At 36.2% G+C, this 19,916-nt stretch overlaps 1 protein-coding gene across 5 annotated transcripts in view; it reads right to left on the reverse strand.

Annotated features, from left to right (window-relative positions):
- Positions 1-2,563: 2,563 nt before the first annotated feature.
- Positions 2,564-19,916, reverse strand: part of rxfp1 (relaxin family peptide receptor 1) — a 74,089-nt gene continuing 56,736 nt past the window's right edge. Inside the window, exons 12-19 of one of the 5 annotated variants that reach the window (XM_013270295.3) lie at positions 18,404-18,475; positions 17,306-17,377; positions 16,619-16,690; positions 14,875-15,104; positions 9,292-9,702; positions 8,835-9,053; positions 7,653-7,941; positions 2,564-5,871 (exon numbers count right to left, since the gene is read on the reverse strand). In XM_013270295.3, coding sequence (XP_013125749.1) covers positions 5,754-5,871; positions 7,653-7,941; positions 8,835-9,053; positions 9,292-9,702; positions 14,875-15,104; positions 16,619-16,690; positions 17,306-17,377; positions 18,404-18,475 — 1,483 coding nt within the window. In that variant the 3' untranslated portion in view covers positions 2,564-5,753. Of the gene's footprint in view, positions 7,942-8,834; positions 9,054-9,291; positions 9,703-14,874; positions 15,105-16,618; positions 16,691-17,305; positions 17,378-18,403; positions 18,476-19,916 lie in introns of all 5 variants that reach the window. The other 4 variants (XM_013270297.3, XM_005467252.4, XM_013270298.3 and 1 more) reach the window with 4 other exon arrangements.

The following is a 19,916-nucleotide window of genomic DNA, read 5'->3' on the forward strand; positions in this document are numbered from 1 at the left end:
GTTGTTGATATATTCATGTAGTGGCTATTCTAGAGTCTGTTGGAGCCCTAGGCAAAAATTCACAGGGGAGTCCTCCAACCAGCATTCCTCACCATTATGTTGTAAATAATCTGACACTAACAAAAAAAAAATATATTGCACTTGACTCATTCACATCACAACCAGCAGAGTGGGACACACTCTGCTGCTTTGCTGCTAAGCTAACTAATGTTAAATTCCAAAGTAAACAAAAGAAGTAAGACAAGCACATTTAGGTATTTAATATTATTTGGTCATTTTTTGTTTCACTCAACTCTACCTTGCTTTTTCCACTCATAGAAGATTAATCTCTTCATTTTTCATTTTTATTCAGTAGCTTTCCTTATTGTCATTGGGTTCACTCACATATATTCTTTAAAAAAAATATTTTTTAATATTTTCATCTTAAACTAAATGAGTTTGTCACTCCAGGCTTAGATGCTGAGAAAATTCAAGGGAAAAAAACAAAGTTAACAAAGTACATAGTAAATAGTTTACATTTGTAAAATTAAATTTATTTTAATTAAATGTATTTAATTAAATTGTAGTGCTATAATCAACATTTTGAGGTTTAAAAGTTTTATGGCTAGTTCAAATTACTCTTAGCTACCTCTTGATAGTTCATGAAAAACACCCCTTTTTCCTCACAGACATCTGAAATATGCAGTTTCACACCTTTAAACCTTGAAGTTTAAGAGAAAATGGTTAGAAAAACATGCTACAACCTTTCTCAGTGAGGACTGCCTATCCTCATTGCTCCTAAAATACAAATGAATTTGCGTTATGAGTACAACAAACATTAAGATCTTATTCAACAGAGGCGCAGCTTCTTTACTCTTTTCGTTCTCTCTCTTGTTTGCTGTCTGTGGCTTTCGGTCGTTGAACCCATATTTAAACTCAACTTGTATTTAAACTCATCCACCTTCACTATCTCACCTCCTTGGATCTTCACTGTTACACCTGTCTACCTCTCATTAACACGCATGTATTCTGTCTTGCATTGAACTTTCGTTCATCTTCTCTCCAGAGCTACATCTACCTCTCCATGCTCTCCTTTACTTGCTCTCTGAACATTATACTCCATAGAGGCTCTTGCCTGTTGTCATCTGTCAAAGTCTCACCACTGCAATAAAAAAAAAGGCACTCAGAGCAGATCCATGATATAATCCCAATCCCATTTACATACTTTTTTGCTACTCCACCTTCCTCTCTGCAGTATCACAGTTCTTCTCTTGGCAACCTATTACATGCTTTCTCTAGATCCACAAAGACACAGTGAAACAGACCTCCATAATTCCCATGTCAATTCTCAGAGCAAACATCACATCTGTAGCACTTTTTCTCAGCATAAAGTCATACTGAAGTCATACTGCTACTCACCGATCATCATCATCTCTCCTCTTAACCTATAAGCTTTTCCCATATCTTCGTATCATCAGCTTTATCCCTCTCCTTACTAATCCTCTGTGCTTCCTGATTCATTAACTGTCCTCCAGCTGGGCTCTTCTTTTTCTAATTTTCTTCATTTTTCAGTGCCTCAAAGTATTCTTTCCATCTTCTCAGCACACTCAGTACATTTGTAGACATGTTATATCTCCTTAACCAAAAAAAAGGGACATAAATGGATTTGTCAAATAGAAAACCTTGTTGGGCCTGTTGGAACTTGTGCTAATCTAATTCCATGTTTAATCTAATCTCATTTTTATTGTTGTGTAACCACTAGGTTTGAATATGACATGCTTTAATTGGTTCCATTTTCACATATTTTTTTTTCCAACTTGTAACTCCATCTGAGGTCTTTATTATAGTTTTTTAGGCCATTCTGCACATTTACTCATAATTCTTTTTTCCCCCAGTCTTAAAACCCAAATGTGTTCTATGATAATAAAAATAACACTTCTAAATCAAACAGCCTATAACTAAACAAACCAGCAAATTTTAGACCTAATTTGGGAAAAATGAAACCACAATAGCAACTTTATAACTAATTTTATTGTAAGATACAGTCATTGTGCAATGTAAATAGAAATTGGCCTATACAATGTATCCACAAATAATTGTTATGATGTATTATGTTTATACCAGACAGTCATATGTTTACTTAGGCCAAATAAGTCAGTTTTACAAGAATCCGTACTGCACTGAACAAAGTATGCACAGAAGAATTTATGACTGTATCACTCATTGTATCGTATTCATCACTGTACAAATATCTTTATATATCACAGTGTAAAAAAATGATGTAGGGTTTGTGGAGACGGTTCAAAGTTCAAACTCCCAGACCAGCTGGGGAATTTCTAGACAAGATGCCGAAAAGACGACTTACCACTGCTGCCTGTGAGTCTGCACCCCACTCACAAAATCTCCCATTCATAAATACACAAATTAAATACATTCTTTGTTGAACATACTGCAAAGAAACTATATAATACAGTATATTACATTCAATATTTTCCTCAAACTATTTTATGTGGCAGAGAAAACACACAAGGACAAAACAAAAAACAGCAAAACACAAAATGAACTATAACGTATCACTCTTGAAAACTGGAGGACATTTTTATTACAATACAATATGAAATATGAAAATTTCCCCTAAAGAGCACTGAACCTGGCTTTCGCATTTGACAAAAAGAATGAATGAAAGTTGTGGTCATCAGGATACCAAAGTTTGGGTGGTACATTATTATCAACAAAATGGTCAATTTTACGGTAAGAAATGTATCAAACACGTATATATAAAACTATATGACAATGTTATTACAGCATTTGCATTACAGTCAGCTGCCACAATATACTCAGTAAATTTTGCAGGAAACCACTGGCTACAGTAAACATGTAATAGCTATAACTAAACAGACAAACATTCATACACTACCCATGAAACAATAAAGCTTCTTGTAGACTGCAATGAATAAACAATAGCAAATTGTATTATTTATTAAATAGAATGCTTTGAAATGGCTGGAATTGACATTTTCAGAATGCATTCTCGTCAGTCAACAAAAATACTTGATTACAATTTGCAACACTAAAGGGAACTTGCGCAGATATCTCTAGCTAGTTTTGAATTCTGCGTAAGGGGAGCTGTGCGGTTATTTTAAGAAGAGCTTTAAGCATGCCAGTCTGCCCAAGCTACAGGAAAGAAAATGATTAGCAGCCGATCTAGACATATATATAATGGCTCCTAGATGCAAAGAAAATATTTGTTGCTGCACTTTGACCGCCCTAGAGCAATCATCTTTAGCAGGAAATATGCACAAGTTCAAATCACAGAACTATTGCAAGTTTTAAGTTGCACACTTGAAAATGCACGCTCACATGCCAACACCACAGCAATGTTAACAGTTTACAGCAATGTTAACGCCTCTGTTAGGCTTTATTTAGGCACAGTGGTGCTTTTTGTCTTAAATGCATCATGTCAACATGCTAACTTGCTAACAATATGATGTGACGACGTTTGATTAAGAAAAAAAAAAAGGCAATTTGGCAGTGGTGCTGGAGAATCACAATATTAGTATTCTTAGCCTCGGTGCCAGTGTCCACATCACAGCTTCACAGAATTGTGCTCCCACACCTCACTCTTAGGCTGTCTCCCTGGCAAATCATGTCAAAATTATGTATATTTCATGAGATAAATGTTTTTCTTCCAGAAATACTCATAAGAGTTAACACAGAATGTGCTAGAGACAATAGAGATTATTGCTTTCGATTTTGAATTTTTATTGTTGCAAAATACCTTTTTAAGAGGGGCAAACACCTTCAGCTACTTTACAGCACGCGTCATTTTGATTTCACGCATGAAACAAGCAGCAGTAGAACATTTCTCAATCTGCACATTTGATTTAGAAAAGATTTTACACTTGATGCTATTTCTGATGAAACCCTAGGAGTACACGGGCTTATAGCCTCCCTGTGGAACTGCTGTGATGTACTAACAAAAAGTAGGAGGTTGAGCTAGAGTTTCAGAGTTAAAGATGTAAAGTCTTTAATTTTGGATGGACAGGGTTAGAAATGAGTACATTGAAGGGACAGGTCAAGCTGAGAGTTTCGGAGACAAAGATAGAGAGGCAAGGCAGAGTAGAAATAGTGAATATGTTGAACAGTATGAAGTATGAAGCTACTAGGGAGGAACAAAAGAGGAAGTCCACTCCACAGAGGAGTTTCATGGATGTACTGGATGAGGAATGCAGAATGTTGGTGTGACAGAGGACAGTGTAATAGGAGGCAGATGATTCACTGTGGTGACCCCTGTTTGTATAAATATGCCGTTTTTGTCTAAAGGAAAGTGTAAATAATTATTTTAGGGCTGTAGCTCCATTTGTTCCTGTTCATTGTGAGCTATCTTGCAAATGCTTCCATCTGCAGCCTTGGCTGGATTGCTTTCTACACTGGGATTAGCATGAAGGCTCTGCTTCGCCTTAAAGGAATTATCCATAGTTAACAACATACAGTTATGCTCCAGAAGGTTTCCAGGGGTGCAAGAAAGCATAACAAACTAAACAAGCACTCCAATAAAAGTAGCTTATTGTTGTCCCATTTCTCCATCTTGAGCCACTGTGAGCTAAGATTCCTAATCAGTAGCATATTTCTTCTAGAAGCAAGTGTTGCCATGTGGCAGCCATCCTGAAAAGTCCAGGACTTACTGGGGGCAGTTATTTTGGAACATGAGAATTCAGTTTGTGATGTCAGTGGAACCTTTTCTGTTTGTTTAGGTTTAGGGTGGACACCAATATTGTCCTCTGAACACATCAATGTCTGTACATAACCCATTTCTCACTCTGATGTACCAATAAACTGGAGTCTTGACCAAGAAACATTGGCAGCCTCCAACCCATCATGTAACTGTAATAATGTAAATACAAATAACCCCAAACAAAACCAAGCAGTCCACGGTTTTATTTTGGTTGTAGATTTAAAATGTCAGAACTGCAGCACAGATAAGTGTTTCTTTATATCAGAAAGTAGCAGTTTAGTGAGTTGTTTTTGTCTCCATTTCATCTTATTGTGACCTGCTCAATCTCATTTCCAGCTTTCTGACTGTTACAAGCTTAACTTGTTAATGCAAACCTGAAGGTTTTGCTTCAAGCAAGCAAGCAATTTATTTATATAGCACTTTCAGACAATTCCCAGCTGAAAACAAAGTGTCGTACACCTAACATGAAAAACAAAAAACGATAAGCACATTAAAATAAATTAAATTAAAACAATAAAATCAGCATGTTAGATTAAATTAAATTAAAGCAGTAAAATCAGGGTCAAACAGTGTCAAAAGCCAATGAATAAAAATATAGGCAGCTCTTCAGTGCATGCAACAACAAATACCAAATCTCTCAGAGACTAAGTGTAAAATCACAATCACTGCGGTATAAGTGAGGGCATGTACAGAATGAAATTGGGGATTTCTCTTTATTTTGATGGCACATCCCAGGGAAAAAGACACTGGGACACATAATAATGAGGAGCCAACTAAACCTAAGAAATGTGTGACAGACTCATGGGGACCCAACTAGTTTTTATTTATATATATATATATATATATATATATATATCTCAATATCACACACGTATGGGGACTATCAAATTCACATTGCATCACAAGCCACTCATCGCTGCATGAGTGGCCTACTTGAGCCAAGAAAATAACAAAAGGACTGCAACACTCAGTGAATATGCTTGGAATACTCATCCCCTGTTTCATCTGAGCAAATCAAGGATGCAGGTTTATTTTCATCTCATTTATTTGCAGTCCAACAGATTCTCATCACAAGAGATGGCTCAAAGGTGGATGCAACTCTGAAAAAACTTGTGGTGTATGGAGTATCTTTCTTAGTTGTCACTGGCACCTTAGACCTGAGGGGAAAAGGTATCGAGATGCATAATAACGACGAGCTAGCTACACTTTAGAAATGTGTGGCATGCCAATGGGTCTTAACCAAGATAAATCTTGAATGAGGCAGATAGTTGGTCATAATGTGACAGACATATACTGTACTATACTCTATGTATAGTTCCTTATCTTTACCCAAAGAAAATAATTTGCTGTAGGGAAAGAAAAGTGCTATAAGCTTTTATTACTCCAAGGACACGATCAGAATAACCAATGTGTTAAAATATCTCTCCGTTCTTTTCAACTTTCCGGAAGCTAAAGTTTGTAAATAATAAAAGTTTTAATAATTTCCAGCTGGGCATATTTTTTTTGAATGGTAGAGAGCAGTTTTAGCCACAGAGGTGACAAATAAGTGTATACAGGTAAGCTGGTGACAGTTATTTGTGTATAAATGTCAATTAAGAAATGAGGTATAGCAAGCCTTGTATTCTAATAGTCATGCAATACTGGTTTTTGTCTTTTGTCTTAACAGTCTCTTTTGTTGTCGAGTTCTTGATAATAAAAATAAAAAATTAAAGTTTTTTCTGTCAAATGCCCGCATACAGAATGCGCTCATTTGCTCCCTGTTTCAGCTGATACTCATCTACATATTAAAATAAATAAATAAATAAATAAAGCCATCCTAGTCAAACGACTGGATCTCAGTGGCCCTGAGCGGCTGAAATCCCACTCATTCCCTTACTGTCATCCTATGCATTTCCTGATTCTCTCAACTACTCTTGTTTGCAATGTCACAAAAATGTCACAAAAATAAATAATAAAAAAAATATCAAACGGGTGGCTGTAGCTCAGGAGGTAGAACAGGTCATCGACTGATCGGAAGATTGGTGGTTCGATCCCTGGCTCCTCCAGTCTGCATGCCAAGTATTCTTGGGCAAGATTCTGACTCCAAGTTGCTCTCTGATGCATCAATTGGAGTGTGACTGTAGTTAGAAAGCACTCAGTTTAGAGAATGGGTGGGATTGGGGGAATGTGTCATGTTGTATAGAGCGCTTTGAGTACTCCGGTAGAGTAGAAAAGCGCTATATAAGAATCAGTCCATTTACCAAATCCAAAATTTACATCTAATTGTACCAATCATCCCCTTGTTTTTCCAGCTTCTGCCATTAGGTCATAATTATTAGGTCCTTCATTGCCCCATCTATTAATTTCCTAAATGTTAGTACTCTTTTTAATCCTATGGAATATTCAGTGGGTCTCACCCATTAATTATCATTGATGGGAGTGATTCAGTTTGCATATTAACCCATAGTTATTATTATTATTAGCCTTTTGTCACTGGTAACATATTAGGTTGCCTAAATTGTACTTGCCTTGCATTAACAGGATTCAAAGGGAGCAGAAATTCTTTTATGAAACAGGTCCCCCTATCTGCTGTGATGGCTGTTACCATTGCCGGTCATGCACTGTTACATTTTTTTGGGGAAAAAAAAGACAAAACAAAAATACCGTAACTAATCCTTTAAAACTGCAAAGAATGTAAACACTAACAAGTGACTAAACTGAGGGTAAATATGAACTGCTGAGATGAATGAACTTGAATGAAACTGAGTTGACTGACGTGAGGTTTTGTTGACGATACAAACATGTATATGTACCTCTACCATTAGACAGTTACATAAGTTAATTTGTTTGCGTGCCTGTGTGAATGTGTGTGTGTGGTGGTGTTTCAGTCTTAGGACATACTGACAGCACTGTATGTTGTGTTTCCTGTTTTCTGGTTGATGCTGTAATGTCATTGTACCCCTCATTAGTATTTTCCACAGGCGTGAGCTTGGGCTTCGTGCCATTTGCTTCGAATTCCTGCCCCACGCTGACACTATGGCTGTTTTCCTGCAGGGGCCACATTTCCTGCCAAGTGAGTGATGGATGATGAGCTGGGTGTCTGCTAAGGAGGGGCCTCCTTTGCCTGTAGTTAGCCCACACCTGCACAATAGTCTCTTTGAAAGGCCGTGTTGTTAGTGTGTAAAGGATGGGGTTAAGTGCGCTGTTGATGGGGAGAATAAATATGACTACCCAGGAGCTGATAGTACCTGTCAGAGAACAGAGAAAGAAATGCAATTACAGTGTTAATTACTTAGTGTATCTAGATTGTTACATTTAACAACTACTAATATCACAAATTAAAAATGATATACAAATACTATGCTTAATCTCAAAATAAATGGTCATCATGCACAATCAAATGCATAATGGTTTTCTTAAGCAGTAGTAAAACTTATGAGAAACTCTTTAAGAGAACACACAAAGAATCCGTATTTGGAGTACTTTGCTCTGTTTGACCTTAAAAGGTGGGACTTTACAACCTGATGCTTTGCAAGGAAATGTATCTGTAGCCAGTTCTGATTCACTATAATCAATTTAAAAAATCTTCTAAAACAGATCACGTGACATTTAAATGTATTCTCAACCCGCTTCTCCCCAAAAAACAATAACTTCATCAAACACAAATCAGCAACACGTTATCATTTTTTTTTGTGCCAAAGACATGTGATTACAAAGTGCTCATTACCTGGAAAATGAGGATAGCAAAATAACTAATTTGTTCAGTTGTGCCACTAAAAGATCAATAGAATAATAAAATGAAGCCTATCGTTAATAATTTTAAAGCAAAACTCAGTAAAACTGTAGGATATAAAAATAAAAAAATCACTAAAAATAATAAAATCTATACACAGGTAATCAGTCATATCCATCATCATATCCATGTGGTATTAGTTAAAAGTCTAGCGGCTACATTCTGCTGAACCCCTATAAAGACCTGCCTGCATTCATCAAATCATCTGCTTCTTTCAGTGAGTTGCAGTACACCCCGGCTGAGTTAAGAGGCCAGAAATGTTGTAGAGGCAAACTGTGAGGTTAATGACTCAAAATGCACATTTCCATTGAAGTGTTTGTTTAAATGCTTGTCATTCTTTTACTGTACCGGGAATCTCCACCTGCAGCAGTGAGAGGATCTTGAGGATGAAAATGGGGATCCAGCAGAGGGAGTCAGTAATGACGATAGAGAAGAACCTTTTGGCAATGGTCACCTCTTTTTTGATGTGGTTGCTGTATTTAGTGGTCTGAGTGCCTGTTCTCTGGATGTTATAAAACATACTTGCATAGGAGAGGACAATGATGAGGAATGCCACCAGGTTAAGACCTATGGAAAGATTTCATACAAACAGTTTAAATTTGCAGTACTTGAATGTACATGTATAATAACTCTGCATCCAGAGCAAATAAATAAATGCAAAAAACCCCACATATAAAACACATATACTAAATACAGAGACTGTACATTTACAGTTACCTTTGGAGAAGAAGTAAAAAAAACCCCCAAAACAAGTGAAAACATGAACAAAAATCTTCAAAGCACCGTTTCAAGAACAAATCCTCACCCAGGAAAATAACGATGGAGTAAACGTGAGCCCATAGAGTTTCTGGTTGCTCAGAGTGCAGCGGAAAGCAGACACCATTGGTCCCGTAAAAGTTGCGAAACAACCCCTTGCAAACCAGTGGGAGGAAGGCAATAATAAAACCAAACACCCATATCCCAAGAAGGATGGTGACAGTTCGTCGCCAGCCGGGAGTCAAGTACTGGAAAGGGTAGACTATGCAGATGTATTTCTCCAGCGTGAGATATGTGAGGAGCAGGACAGATACTTCAGTGGACAGCATGGCCAAAGAGCCAATGACCTGACACTGGCTGCTATCCATCCACGCCTGGGCGTGCCGGTTGTACTCGCCTCGAAACTTTAGGTCATATGCACCGATCATGAAGAGGTAGATGCCCATCAACCCATCTGCACCTGCGATGAAAAAGCAGCTGATTTACAAATTACTTATGAGATTTTGGCACAAGATTACATCACGATATTTCTGGAGTATTTGCCTGAACATATAGCTATAAAGATATATTTGGGCTGCTTTGCTACAGAGAAAATCTAGTTTCATTACTTTAGATTAATTAAGAAATGTGAGCACAATGTCAGTTGGACTTATTTTAACACCAAATAAACACTGCAGTGCTCTGAAAAAAAACGACAAGTTCAAAATTTGGTCAACATGAAAGGATTGAATCTGTAAGAAGGAGATTAATGATGACATGCTGACAGCAGCCACTCAACCTTGGAAATCCATGCATATTAAGAGGAACCAGGGATAATATAGGCTAACATCAGTTTTTCATGTGGTCTAAACTGTTATGATCAGGAAATGCATGATATGATCAGTTTGAAATAGTGCAGAAATATACCCATTAGCATTCTTGCTGAAACTCTTGAGGAAAAGGGGTAGCGGCTGGACTCGGTTAACTTAGCATTAAGACTTGGAATTGGAAAAAAAAAAAAAAAAAAAAAAACACTAGCTCTGCTCTGTTCAAGGGAAACAAAACTGACACATTAACTAGAGAACTCAGGGCAAATCTAATGTAAGAGAAACAGAATAATGCATGTTCAGTGTTTTAAACTAGAATGCTGATTTCTTTTCCTCTGCTCAAAGAGCAAGGTTCTTCCAAGTTAAATTTTACTTAAGGGGGAGAATGATTTATGATATCACAGCTAGTTAGAAGCCAGTTTTGAACAAATCGACATACACTTAAAATGTTGCGTATTATTACAGAACATGCAAGGGATATCCACCCATCCATGCATCCATCCATCCTGTTAACCGCAGTTTAGGGTCACAGGCGTGATGGAGCATACAACAGTGCTCCATATTTATAGACTCTGAACGTTTCATTGTTTCCACTTTTAATGAAACAAAAATGAAACAGCTCAGTTTTACACTTGACTTTCAAAACTTTTACACATCTTACCTAAACCAAGAAATGTTCAAGGAGTTTGAGGATTAACGTCTAAATGCAATCTAAATTCTGACATGTAAAATGGAGAAATATTTAATATTGCACAGTATTCCTGGGTCTCTCAGTCTAATTTGAAAAAAAATGTGTGATGTTATTCATGTTAACAAAAGGTTATTTTCTTTCAGTTGTATCTGTTCCATTAAAAAAAAAAACATTCAAATGTAATACAAGTGGATTTGATCTATTCATGAGAAACCTTTTCAAATAAATGAAGTTGGAGATATTGCTCAAGGTTTCCAGCAAAACATAAGTAAGCATACTGCAAGCATCAGTGAGCAACATTTTAATAGAAGGAAACACAGCATTAACTAATTGGAGGTGTCCAAAGTCACATTGATTTTATCCAAGTAAAGAAGGGCTTTCTCTGTGTGAAATGATGATTGGAGTAAAAACTTTGAAGAGGTTATGGGATTCACTGGTAAAACTGCTTATTTACATTCAAAGCACAATCAAGTGGAATCAGAGTGACCACACTATAAGAAGATCAATAATAAGGCTCAGTAGACTGAGAGTTGGGAAAAAAATGAACAGATACAGATTTTGCTATAGAAGAGAAAGCAAGACTCCAATCAGCACAAGTGCTATCAAAATAACAGTAGAAACACTAGTATTAGTTCCTATAAGAGTTGGGGGATATATTAACATTCACCAGCATTTCTCTAATCAGAAAAAAGTGTTCTATTTGCAACAGCAACACTTCGTTTATCAGAGACATCTTTCGGTTTTCCTGTTTTTAGAAAAGGATTTATGCAGCAGCAGAATAATGACCACAATACAAGCTTTCCGAGAGCTACGAAAGAAGAAACATCAACTGTCACTGATTTTGCTCTACAAGCCACCCACCTTCATCCCTAAGGAACATTTGTGGGGGCATTTGAAGACTGAGAAAACCAAACTTTCTTGATAAAACAAGAAGCTTTATTGGGATAGATGGTGTAATATGGGATATGAAGTTTTGTACAAACCTGTAGATTCCAGGGGTAGAAATACTAATGTGATTACAAATGTAAATATAAGCTGCGGAGCCAATATTTTTTATGATAAAAAGTCTAAACAAATACAATCATCTAGTATCATCACTAGACCTACTAGACTTTCTGAATCAGAATCAGAATAGTTTGTTAATCCCAGAGGAAATTATGTGGTCACAGTTGATCCAAGACAGTAAGAACAGTAACTAAATAAACTAAATTTATTACAATATATATTACGAAGTTATAAAACATAACAAAATAGCTCTAATAAATGTAAATCGCTGAAATTATATACATCCCAGTATATTACACAAATGAATTAGTTGACACTGAGGTGCCCTTCTTGTCAAGACTTGGAGCCCTAGTGTACATCATTTATCTTTACATAAATGTTAGAAAAAGCAACGTTTAAAGCCCAAACCTCAAATTTGTGTTGCTTAGTGAAGTTAATTTTTTTAGTGTGGAATTTGATTGTCGCCCCTTGCGACAACTGAAGAAAAATACACTTCACAGCCTTCACTCAAGAAGCAGTGGGTCTCTTTGTTCGGGTGCTGTAATGAGCCCATTACAGCTTACTGCAAGTAAGGTGAAGAGGACAATGCACTCAAAAACTTGTGCGTACCCCCTCAGGCAGGAATTCTTGAGAGCATGTAACTTTCTCTTCAAAACTAACAAACTAACAAAAGGTTAGAAGTTCAAAAAGCAAGCTGAGACTTTCTACATCTGGCTTAAAAGACTGTTCAATGTGCACATCTCCATCTCTTGGAATAATTGGAATTTGATATACAAAACATGACTATCCATCGTACACCAACCATTGTTTCATGCTTGAAACTCTTGCAGAGAAAAAGAACAGAAACTAAAAGAAGGTAACTACCAGCCCCATCTGTTATTTTCTTTTATACCTGCTTTCAATTCTGTTTGCAAAGTTATCACAATGTTTTTTCTTAAATTAGTGATTTAATTCACAACTTATATCCTCTGATGAATTGCTTGATGCTTCATCAGTCATGGATTAATGTTTATTTCCTTGATAGTTTGGTTAATTCATTACTCAAATCCTCCTCCTTAGTCCTGTTAGTAATTCTTTTGATGCTGAATCAGACCAAAGCTCTTTAGAATTAATTGTGGACCTGGAATAAAATTATTAAAAACTGCTTTTAAGTTTTCTTTTGTTTTGTTTTCGTTTTTTTTTTTTAAGTTATAATGTGTCATACAAAGATTGTAAGGGTACAAAAATTAAACTTGCCGACTGTGTGATGTGGCTGCTATAAAGTCCCCTATAACAGCGGACACTGAGATCATTTAAATTAATACTTTGGCTTTCATAGGAAAAAGCAATGGCTGATACAAGCATAATTAATTCATGTCAAGTCTTGTTCCGGTTCTAAGTACGGATGACTCAACACTTTCATGTTTCTACTTTGTTATTGGTTCATTTCTTCCCTGACTCTTTCCGCTCCTTTAATAGCCATATTAAAAGCAATATGCAAACACATCCTGCTTGCATAAAGATACACTTTTTAAACTCTTCAACAAAAGTAGCAAAGAATAAGTCATATTTAAAATGTTTTACTTTTCTCATCATCATAATCTTCATTTTTGGCTTTCTTTGGCCAAAAATTCCCTTGCTAATGAAAACAGTTCTCATATCACATTCACACACCAGTGCACTCCACAAAAAGACTGGATTTATTTTTCCACTGTCTGTTTGAAACCACAAAACACCTGAACAGCTTTTTACTAACAGCTCTGTCACATGGTTGGCTCTGGCTCAGGACATAGAGTGGGTTGTCTACCAGTCAGAAGACTGGTGTATCTAACTATTGTTAGATACACAGAGAACCCCACCCCCCTCCTAGGCGATGGAGATGATCACCTAGGAGGAAGAGCATGGTGACAGCGGGAAGGCAGAACCCTTCCCTTTTAACAGGAAGAAACCTCTGGCAGAACCAGGCTCAGGGAGGATTGGACATCAGTTGCGACCGGTTACCGGTAATGGGAGGAAGGTAGGACAAAGACATGCTGTGGGAGAAAGCCAAAGATTAATAATAACTAATGATTAAATGTCACCTGATCCATTAAATGTCACCTGATCCAGCCCTTACAATATGCTTTATCAAAAAAAAAAAAAAAGATTTAAATCTAATTTAAACCAAGTTGGATCCTCTTTAGCCTCCAGAACTGCTTTACTTTGTTGTGGCACAAACTCAACATGATGCTGGAAACATTCTTTCGAGTTTAGGCCGTACCAACATGATAGCATCACACCAGATTTGCTGCTGATTTGTTGGCTGCACATACATGATGCGATTTCCCCATTCCAATCTCAAGGTACTCTAACAGACTGAGATCGGGTAACTGCAGAGGCCATTTGAGATCAAGTGAACTTACTGTCATGTTCAAGAAACCAGTTTGAGATGTTTTGAGCTTTGTGACGTAGTGTGTCACAAAGCTCTGTGAGTAGATAAAAGAAAATGCTAAACTGTGATCATAAATGGGTCGGCATTTGTGATTTGTTGTGCACTTAGAAATGCACGTCTACATACCTTGGTTATAGCGAATGTCTATTTGAGTCAACCTGTCTACATGCCTACATGCATTGAGCTGCTGCAATGTGATTGGTTGATTTGCGTTAACAAGCAGTTGAATAGCTGAACCCAACAAAGTGACTGGCGAGTGTAGTTCAGCTGTATCTCAGTCAAAACTGCTTTTTGCCACTTAGTATGCATCATATATAAAACCAGTTTTATGACAACAGTTAAGTTTGAATATATATTTACTATTTTTACATATCGTGTTAATCATGTCTTATCTTAATGACTTTTTATTTCTTTGGATGATGAGAATATCTTATCTAATCAACTGCCAGCTTTTTGCATTTAGTAGTATTCATGAGGATTGCCAGTGTATTTAATATTAAACCTTTATTATTGAACATGGTGATAGGCACGGTGGAAACTAATTTCATGCTTTGTGCTGTCTTTGACATTCAAGGCTATCAGAAGGACACAGTGTTGGAAGAATATGTCAGTTGTAATCTAGAAACTGCAACAGCAAACAATAAAATCTTTGTAGCCAGTAAAAGTTATATCCTAAAAGTTATACGAGTTTTCCACTTTAATTGTAGTAAAATGACTTACAGCAGAGGGAGATGATGCACATGGCATGTAGTTTGTTCTCTGAGCGAATGTACGACCGCATGCAGATGACGAAGATATTGCCGAAGCAGGTGGTAGCAGACACGACCCAGACGAAGACCCTCAGCACAATATTGGCCAGTAGGTTCTCAAAGGATGAGATTCCATCAGTGTTGGGCTTACAACTACGCACATGAGGAGCATAGCCACAGTACTGGAATTTCTTGAAGTAGCTGTAATCATGCAAAAAAAAAAAAAAAAAAAAAAAGGTGTGAGGTTAAGCAACAGACAAAAGGAGATCGTTTATTGGAACCAAAAAGGTTATGGGTCAATCAAGGCAACAGGAAAATACCACACTTCACATAATGTCTTTTCTTTTTATACATACTGGCAGGTGCAGAAACAAGAGACAGGAATAAAACAAGAAGGGGTATTCTGATGATCTGAAGTGCCAATTTTATACGGAAATAATAGCACCCGAAACTGTGAGACTCTAAAGGTGGTGAACCTAATCAAGAAGCCAACTTAAATTAAAATGAGTGCTTTTGTCTTTTGTCTTTCTACCCAGGTGGAGACCTGCAAAGGTTTAACAGTAATCATTTTATCCAAAGAAAGAATTAAAGGGTTTGTTCAGCTGAATTATCTGCCCATCTCCCACCATCAACCCCTGTATAGAAATTGGCATGCCATTTATGGTCCTTACAGTAATTAAAAATGACATTTCAACAAATCAAACCATTTACCGCCTTCCAATATTGCCCAAAGCTAAATGTCAAAGTGAACATGCTACTGTCCTTACAATGTTAATTTGCGTACTATATGTTAATCAGTTATTTTATTGCTATAGGATTAAAGGAATGGCATTAATTTACAGAGTAATGACAGTAGTCTCTATTTGGAAAGTCCGAGGATCCTCAGTACTATTAGAATTCCTGCAGGAAAATATGAATTGAGTGCAAAATTAATAATTGGCCAATATTTGTTTTACATTTCTCAAATGTCAAACACATGCTGGTGCTCACTCTTCAAAACCAAAGGAGAATGACCTTTTTAGGACAATTAAATAGCGATCAAATCATGACCTTCAAAAATTAACTGCAATATGTTTTTTCAGAAAAATGCCTTTAGTTAATGCACAAGTTTTATGGAAATACACTCTTATAAAGAAACAGTCCCTTTGAAAACAGTTCACTGCTTTACTTTCTTCAAATAGAGATGCAACTTTAAATTAATTTTTTAAATTGCTTTGTGAAATAAAAATGCTATTCCATTCATGTCTAAGGTAGGGTGCTGGCATATTTCAAAATATTTATGAATGAAGTAGTTTGAGCACTGCTGCTTTAAAATGTATTTTACTTGTGCAAAATAAGTTAGATTTGAATGCAGCTGACACTTACTAAAACTTGCATGAAGCACTATTACAAAGGGAACGTTAAAGAATCTCTGTAACTGTATCCAAGGGTGAAGAGGCATTCATCTTATCATGTTCTCTGTCTTGTTGCATCCCTTCAGGACTTACATGGATGTATCTCGAGTTGTTTTAGCAACAGAAAAGAAGGATTACACTAAGCTCGACTTAATCATCTCCTGGTTGGAAGAGGAGTCTGACAGTCTCAATAAGGCTAGCTCAAAGCTCATTACTGGGATAATATTACTATGTGTGAGTAACACATTGTCTCTATGACAGTCCAGACTGAACAATAAGGATTTACTGTTTAAACATAGAGCATCACAATGGAGTACTTACATATGAGTCAAGTATTTGAGAGGTTCAAACATCCTTCGCTGAATGTTTCCAATTTCTATTCCTTCTATGCTCCTAACAAATATAAAGATGATTTTGTCTTAGTTTGATGCCACACACAATACAGCATGCTGATTTGTTTTGTACACAAAAACGTGAAAACATGTTTTCACCAAATCTTATTCTTGGTAAATGGCCTTTCAAGGCCTAAATGGGGGACATTTTTTACTAGAAAGAGACATTTTTAGTCTTCTTTTTATTTAGATTTTGACTTTTGTGAATTCAAGCTTGCGCCTCTGAAGAAAAAGTATGACAATCACTTGCCCGAATGTCTCAAACAGCAATATGCAGAATATACTGAGGTTCTCAAAAATGGGAAAACATTAAAAAATGATAACCTTCTTCAAACTAATCAAATCAAAAACTGGAGCTGACCAAAGTAATTGGACAGGCACCAACATGAAAGATAAGATCAATATGAAAGTAAAATAAATATGATATAGTAAAAAAAAATAACAAATTAGAATAAAAAAAACTATATTTACATAAAAGGTTGATTGTAAACTGAGTTTGTGTGGTTGCTTGATATCAATTTATCTTATCACAGAACAAATTCAGTTTTATTTAATGCTAAACATTGATTTCTTTTTTAATTTTAAAGTTATCAGGGATGCACCAACAAATACTTACAATGATTTTAACTTATGTAACTTATCAAAGTGGTCAACTTGCAGCTCCATGATGGGATTGTACGATATATTTCTGCAGAAAAAAGGGGAAAATAAACAACAATGAACAGCACACAGGGCTATTCATCACATAAATGATTAATGAAATTACAGTTCACTGTACATTATGCATGGGAGGACGGAAACAAAGTACAGCAATCTTCAGTGATGCAGTTGCATGAAAACAAATAGAACACTAGTGACATTTAAGTATGTCTAGAAGCATTTTATGCATGTCAGCTGCCTCCCACATGTTTATCTTCCTGTCATACTGTCACATTACCTCCTGCTTCACATCTTAAAGGTGTGTCCTTCCTCTGTTCATTTTCTATCTTGTTATCCACCCACCAGCATATTTATTAGTGGTTAGGGAATCAGTGTATTGACTCAAAATTTATAATCCCTGGGATGATGCTACACCACAGTTTGACACTATTTTTGTAGTATTTTCTGTATTTAATCTATAATTATTCTGTACAACAATGTTAAACAATAATATCACAATGATATTATCTTTGCTATTTATAATTTATTATGAGGTACTTAGTTACTACTATTTTATCATTTTTCAATTAAAAGAAGGTAAATACTTTACTCTTTCATGTGCTTCATAGCTTCAGCTTCTAATAACTCTACATAAAATGAATGCTTACATAACATGTACTTCCTCAATAAATTATGACTTGTCATTGTATATTAAAGTAACCAGCAGTACATAAATTACCCCTTCACAGAAGATTAATTCAAAACTGATACAATCATATATTATTTTTGAAATTTGCAATTTTCCATCATTCCATAAGTTGTAAAAATTAAGAAGTATTACAAAACCCCCCAGCAAAATTTACTACAGTTTAGTCAAAGTCTGTATACACACTTTTCATCGAAAATATACTTGTATAAACATGAAACTATGTCTAGTTTTTGCAAAATGACAAACTGTCACTCTGTTGTCATTCTCGATGACTACAAAGATATAAATAGCCATAGAAAAAGGTATGGGAAAGGTATCTGCATACAGAACTGTATGTCTGTGGGTATTTGTGTAAAGAGAACTCACAGCTGGAGCAAATCCTCAAGTAAGACAAAGAGATTCGGAGGGATTGCCGCCAGTCTGTTTCTGGATAGATCCCTGTGTGCACAGACAAATCCACATCAGTTCTCCAAAAATAAAGAACAATGAATAAATATTGATGTACAACACTGGGCATTTGATGGGTGCATACAGATCTTCAAAGGAAGATCCACCCTCAGTAACTCTGTTAGGGGAGAGGGGGTGGATGGAATGACAGGCAAGCTGAAAAACAGCAATAACAGAAAATGTAAAGTCCTTTAAATACTGACACTATGCTTATGATGGGATGCAGTTCTTGTTGCAGCCACGTTTTCATAAGTGACCATACACAGCAGGTTTCCCAGACATGGCTTAACTGCATTAATAAATTTACATTCACAGTTACCCTATTTTGAAGATACACCTCTGGTGTCAGTGTTACCAACTGCAGCAGTGTGAATGTTGCGGTTGTATGGCTTTAATGCATTATATGTTCAACCTACTATCCCTCTTCGTCATTAAATGTAAATGTTTTTGTCCAAGTGGTTTCTTCTGTCAATGGTGAAACTAAATGATGAACAACTAGATTTTTGCAAGGTGACTCTATAACAGAATCTTTTTTGCTTGTTTGTTTGTTTGTGATACCGACACAGACATGATGCTCTGTTCTGTTTACTTCTTCTCCCACGTCTCTTTAATAAGTTTCTTCCCATACGTCCCCTGATTCTTCTCTTTGCTACATACTTTTTGAGAAAAATAGAGAAAAATAGAAAATCCCCTGCCTTATCCTTTAAACTTACTCCATATTGACAGTTTCAAGAAAAACAAATTAACTGCCACACCTCATTAAATTTCTGAATTTCTGGGTAAGTGTTCCAAAAATCTTGTGCTCCAAACAAAAACAACTTAATTTCAAGGACAGTTTGAACTCAGTCTTTGAAGAAAATTAAATACTAACTGATTTAACCGTTCACAGGAGGTTTCCCAGACACGGATTAACTCTTTCTATCAACGCTGCTACTGTAACAATACCAGATTCATGTAATCGTCTAAACATCTGATCGCTAAAAGTCAGCGATTTTGATTCTGCATGATTTTGTCATTTGTGTGGGGGCTTTATTTTGCTGTTTTCACTGCATTAAGTCATATAAAACCTACACTGGGTTTATATCTTCTGAGTTAAGCACATAAACTTTACATATGTGCTATATAGATCAAATTGCCATTGCCATTTTCAAAAAGTATTAGAAAGCTCCACATTTAATGCCAGTGGCTGTTGCTTGATAGAATTAAAGCACAGACACAATAAAAATGTGAAGTTCTTGTATCATCAACATGACTCTAAAATGCTCAATTATAACCCCTGATCTCAATCAAATTTCCTTCTAAATCACTCAGTCCTATTCATGTGACACCTGTGCAAATTCCATAATGTGTCAGAATACAAATGAGACCTGAAGTGGTCTATACAGATGGAGCAGCAAGGACTGCTGATTGTAATTAACTGCTGATTGTAAAC

The sequence above is a fragment of the Oreochromis niloticus genome, linkage group LG2 (assembly GCF_001858045.2).
Source record: "Oreochromis niloticus isolate F11D_XX linkage group LG2, O_niloticus_UMD_NMBU, whole genome shotgun sequence".
In the NCBI taxonomy this organism is placed as follows: Eukaryota; Metazoa; Chordata; class Actinopteri; order Cichliformes; family Cichlidae; genus Oreochromis; species Oreochromis niloticus.